Source organism: Austrofundulus limnaeus, unplaced genomic scaffold (assembly GCF_001266775.1).
Source record: "Austrofundulus limnaeus strain Quisiro unplaced genomic scaffold, Austrofundulus_limnaeus-1.0 Scaffold253, whole genome shotgun sequence".
Lineage (NCBI taxonomy): Eukaryota > Metazoa > Chordata > Actinopteri > Cyprinodontiformes > Rivulidae > Austrofundulus > Austrofundulus limnaeus.
In genome coordinates, this window is record NW_013952655.1 from 718,274 (window position 1) to 722,982 (window position 4,709).

At 37.0% G+C, this 4,709-nt stretch overlaps 1 protein-coding gene across 1 annotated transcript; it reads right to left on the reverse strand.

The window, feature by feature from the left end:
• Window positions 1-1,051: 1,051 nt before the first annotated feature.
• Window positions 1,052-2,184, reverse strand: cnfn (cornifelin). The gene is made up of 4 exons (XM_014020454.1): window positions 2,077-2,184; window positions 1,638-1,760; window positions 1,415-1,551; window positions 1,052-1,260 (listed from the first exon to the last, which is right to left on the reverse strand). The coding sequence occupies exons 2-4, from the start codon at window positions 1,756-1,758 to the stop codon at window positions 1,171-1,173; spliced, it is 348 nt and encodes a 115-aa protein (XP_013875908.1). The 5' UTR covers window positions 1,759-1,760; window positions 2,077-2,184; the 3' UTR covers window positions 1,052-1,170.
• Between the last annotated feature and the right edge of the window lie 2,525 nt (window positions 2,185-4,709).

Sequence of the window (4,709 nt, forward strand, 5' to 3'; positions counted from 1 at the left end):
CCCCGGTTCTTTATAAATCACTGCACAATATGTTGTCATGACCAATTATGACCAAAAAAAGAAGATTTAAGCAGCCAAGGCTCAAAAACATTTTGAAAGACCTACTGAGAGCCTGAAGTGTACTAATTAAGACCACTTTACAAGAAAGTCTGGTTTAAAAATACAATGAACAGAAAGCAGAAAGAAATAGCCACACATTTAAGCTAACTCTTCAAACTCAAACAACAGATGTAGTTTATCTTACCAAAGGCGAACTTCAATTTCACCTGCTTGATGTTAAATTAGGAAAAAAAAAATTATTTGTGATTGTTATCCAGAAACTGGAACCTTGGCACAAAAAATATAATTTGTTTCTCCTTTTGTAAAACTTTCATATCCTTGCAGCCCCTTTMCCTTCCCCTTCTACAAATAATTCTGTTATATGCTCTAAACTTTAAGTTATAAGAAAAAAATCATTTTTACATAATGATAAATAAGAGTGACAGTAAAATCATTATTTCCCTCAACTTTTTTTACACTATACATAAAATGCAATGTTAATCTCTTACCTGCTCAAATCAAAGTCGTGCATTTCTCTTTGTCTCTTCAGGGAGATTTGTCGCACAAAATCCACTTAATCAGAAAGAGGAAGATGGGACCAACTCGTCCTTCTCTAGCAGCAAGTGAAATTAGAAAAAAGAATGGAATCCGCAACATGTCATTTCCTGAATGCTTTATTGAACTACTGCTTTAAAAAGTACAGTTAGCCTTTAAAATCACAAAACGTGTCTTTATTGATCTATTTGATGGATACATGATACAGGTGGTTTGCATGAGAAGAATTAGTGTTTGGGGATTTTTACATGCCGAGATAAAATGTATGAAATCATTTCTCGAAAAATATCAGGGTTATTTCTAGGGGGAAGTCAGCGCAGCTGTGACTAGTTTCTTCCTGTTTTAATGCTTGGTTGCAGAATGTTGATGTTTCTGTAAGTGACATTCTGTTGAACGTATAATAAAAAATAATCCTAAATGAGTCTGTTTGAAGGATTTTAAAACTCTTGTTTCCACCTCAGTTTATAAACTGGTATTTATTCAACTTTCTACAATCATACCAGCGAATGTCAATTTAAAAATCATTGCATAGTTTCCATGTGTTTGGTTTTTGAAAAACAGTCAATGTTCTTTAATTTAACTCCTCATCCTCTGCTCGCGTGCCAACTGACACAGTCCACATAAAGGCAGGCAGGCCATGATAACCCAGTCATCACACACTGAGCCCTGAGGGGGGAAAATAATAAATTGGTTAAAAAAATAAATAAAAAAACAGGCAGCAAAAAACAATGAATGATGCAAACCAATGTAAGCAATTTTTCTTTCAAAATTAGAACTGCATTCCATGAGCTTAAGATTAGCTTTGCATTGGCGTACTTACYTCAATATTATATTTACTTCGGATGCTTGTCCTCAAAGCAATCATGGCTCCTGGGAGGAAAGGCAGACAGCAACTGTCCCCATTRTCCTGAGCTACCTTGCAGCCCAGAATACAGGGAATAAATGTTGCACAAAGACCTAAAGAGGACAGGAAGACCTTTATTTTACACTGCGGATAAAAACAGTCAAATTATATTTCCTCACAAACACACAAAAACACGTACAAATGCCACAGTCGTCACAGCAGTCGCACACGCTTGTACTCCACTCTGACCGTGCAGCAGATACAGTGTACTGTGTTACAGTGACAGGCTGCGAGCCGACCACATTAGAGTGGAATGCCATGGCTGCAAGGAAAAGAAAAGAGTAATTAGGATTTTATTAAAAATTAAAAAGCCCCAGTTCTCTTATAAACACAGGCATTTTTATTGCCATATTAGTAGCAAAGTTTCCTTTCGRCACAATTCCTCATATTTGTGTTGCATCATTAAAGCATCAGGAGGTCCTCAGTGCAACAAAATTAAATCTACCTCTACTCAATTTACAAAAAAGATCATTCTAATAAGTTTTGGATCAATAATTTGAAGACTTCATTGTAAAGTTGCAGAATATCCATAGTTCAGTTAATAAAAACACAAAAAACCTATTTAGTTTGTGTTTTACCTTGTGATGATAGTTGATATCTCCTGAACGTAGAGGTTGATGTTGTTGATGCCACCCTGAAGGAAAAAGGCCTKACCACGGTTCTTATAGCCAGAGTGACAACATATAGAAGCCATAGCCCAGTTTCAATGCTGTAGTCACACGCCAAACATTTTGCCCATTCATCCAGGTGCAAACATGATGTAAAAATAAAACYGTATTTAGCTTCAGGGCGTATCAGGCTCATCAAAAGAGTACACATAGCACGAGTACATTTTTATCAGCAGTAAGTCATAAAAGAACAAAGCAGACTTATAGRACATATTTATATTTTAACCTCTTTGCTAAGGTGTGGTGTGTGTGCATACTGAGGGTCCAGCTGAATGCATAAAAAAGAGTAAAAAAGGAACTGTGACGCCCAGCTGCAGACCATTAATAGGTTTGTGCTCGTATGCAACAACTTTTGTAAGGGTGGCTTTTAATATGTGTGTGGTGTGTTAATTACTTCCACACTTCTCTTTGTCCTACAATGTTAGTCACCCATGCTTTTACAGTGTTTTCTTTTAAAYGTTTTGCCCACTAAATAGAGTGTAAATCCCATTCATGCAGTAATATGCATGCAGGGAGACGTGGGGTGTTCTAAGCCGTGCTCGAGGAATCTTCGATACACTGCAGGATCTGAGGACACTGATTGGAAGGTGGCCTCTCGACTGGGCCATTTTTAACTATTTGGTAATCCGGAAACACTGAAACCACAGCAGATAACGTGGTGCTCACACTCTTTGCTTCCTCCCACGTGTAACTCAGAAAGTCAAACCACAGCTGGGCCAACAAGTTCCTGACTACAACTATTTGAATAAGAACAAACAAAAAAATATCTATAAACCAAATTCTCAATAATAAAAAAAGTGTAAGCACTACTTCCACCTTATGTTGGGCATAATGCTGAAGTATTTACTCATGTGGAACTGTTATTAATGCTTTTTGTTGAGTCTTTTCTTTTGAATATAATGTTATATTTCCTGTAGTTGTTTTTTTTTTTGTGTGTTTTCATTTGGTCCGTCCTTTTGTTTTCCTTTGCACCACAAACCCAGGGGTGTTCAATCCTGGTCTTCTAGGGCTGCTATCCTTCATGTTTTACTTGTTTCCCTGCTCCAACACGCCTGATTCAGTGATAGAATTGCCTCTTCAAGTTCTGCAGAAGCCTATCAATCACAGATTCATGCAGGGTAGTCTCCCTTTAGGACCAGGACTGGGCACCCCCCACGCACTTCTCCTTCAGTCTCTGCACCTCAGTCCTGCCACGCATCTCCATCCACCCCAGTCCTTTTATTCCATCAGTTTCACCTAACTCAGCTGGCTTTTCATCCTGTCTGGTTTTCTTTCTGATTATCTCTCCATTTTATGCCAGTTTCAGCAGCCTTTTGTTTTGTTAAAACAAAATTTAGTTTTAGGTTTATCCGAGCTCTTGTCAGTCTGTGTTTCCTGGTTCTAAGCTGTGACCGCAACAGCCTGAAGTGCCTTCTCTTTTCTCCTCTAATGGTAATATAATATTGTAGATCTTCCTTGAGTTTTAAAATGTAAATAGTTACTCCACCTAAGCCATTAGTACTGGTATTTCTATATTTGCCTTGTGCCGTGTAACTTTACATGCCTTTTTATAGGTGTGTGCTTGTACTCTCATTCCAAGATCTTAGTTCAAATATTTATTTGTCTCTCCTTAAGTCAAGATTTATATTTTACAACTTGGATGAATCAAGTTTGTTCACCAGATTTTAATTGCACAATATGCTGATTTAGTTTCTTTGTGCCTCTTTTATCAGCTAAGTGCGAGCAAAATAAATAAATAAATAAATAAATAAATAAATAAAACAATAAGAGAAGTATAAGCTATCAGAGGAGTAACTGCTCCCTTTAGTACCAGAAAATTGTTTACATTTTTATAACCTGAGTGTTCGCAATTTTCATATAAATATGCATGAACAGCATTAGTGATGTTTCACAACTGATCTTACCAGAAGACCCTAAACGTCTTCTCAGAGGCAGACATAACCACAGGAGTTCTCAGTTCCCTAGAAATTTAGGACATTGGTGGRTTTTGAAAATAAATCACATGACAACACTGAAATAAACACATTTTACTTTTTTTATTTTGTTGTTGTACAGTCATTGTCTGCCGTCTGGTTTGTGACTCATCCCTGCACTTAAATGTTCCCGAACTAAGTTTGCATTTGTTTGTCTGCACATGACCTCCATTTTAGGTCAAATTGACATCTGAAGGCAACAGTTCAGATCTTTTGTTCTGGGGTTCTGTAGAAATGTCATGAACAAAAACAATCTGAACAACCTGCAGTTGGTCTAGGCCTCAATCAGACCAGCTGTTAGCTCATCGAATCAGTCAGAATTAAACTCTCATATATATATATAGCGGGTAAAATAAGTGTTGAACACGTCACCATTCTCAGTAAATATATTACTAGAGGTGCTAATGACATGAAATTTTCACCAGATGTCGGTAACAACCCAAGTGATGCATACATACAAAGAAATCAAATCATAAATGTCCAGAAATGAAGTTATTTGTAATAATGTGGAATGGCACAGGGAGAAAGTATTGAACACATGAAGAAAGGGAGGTGTAAAAAGGCATGGAA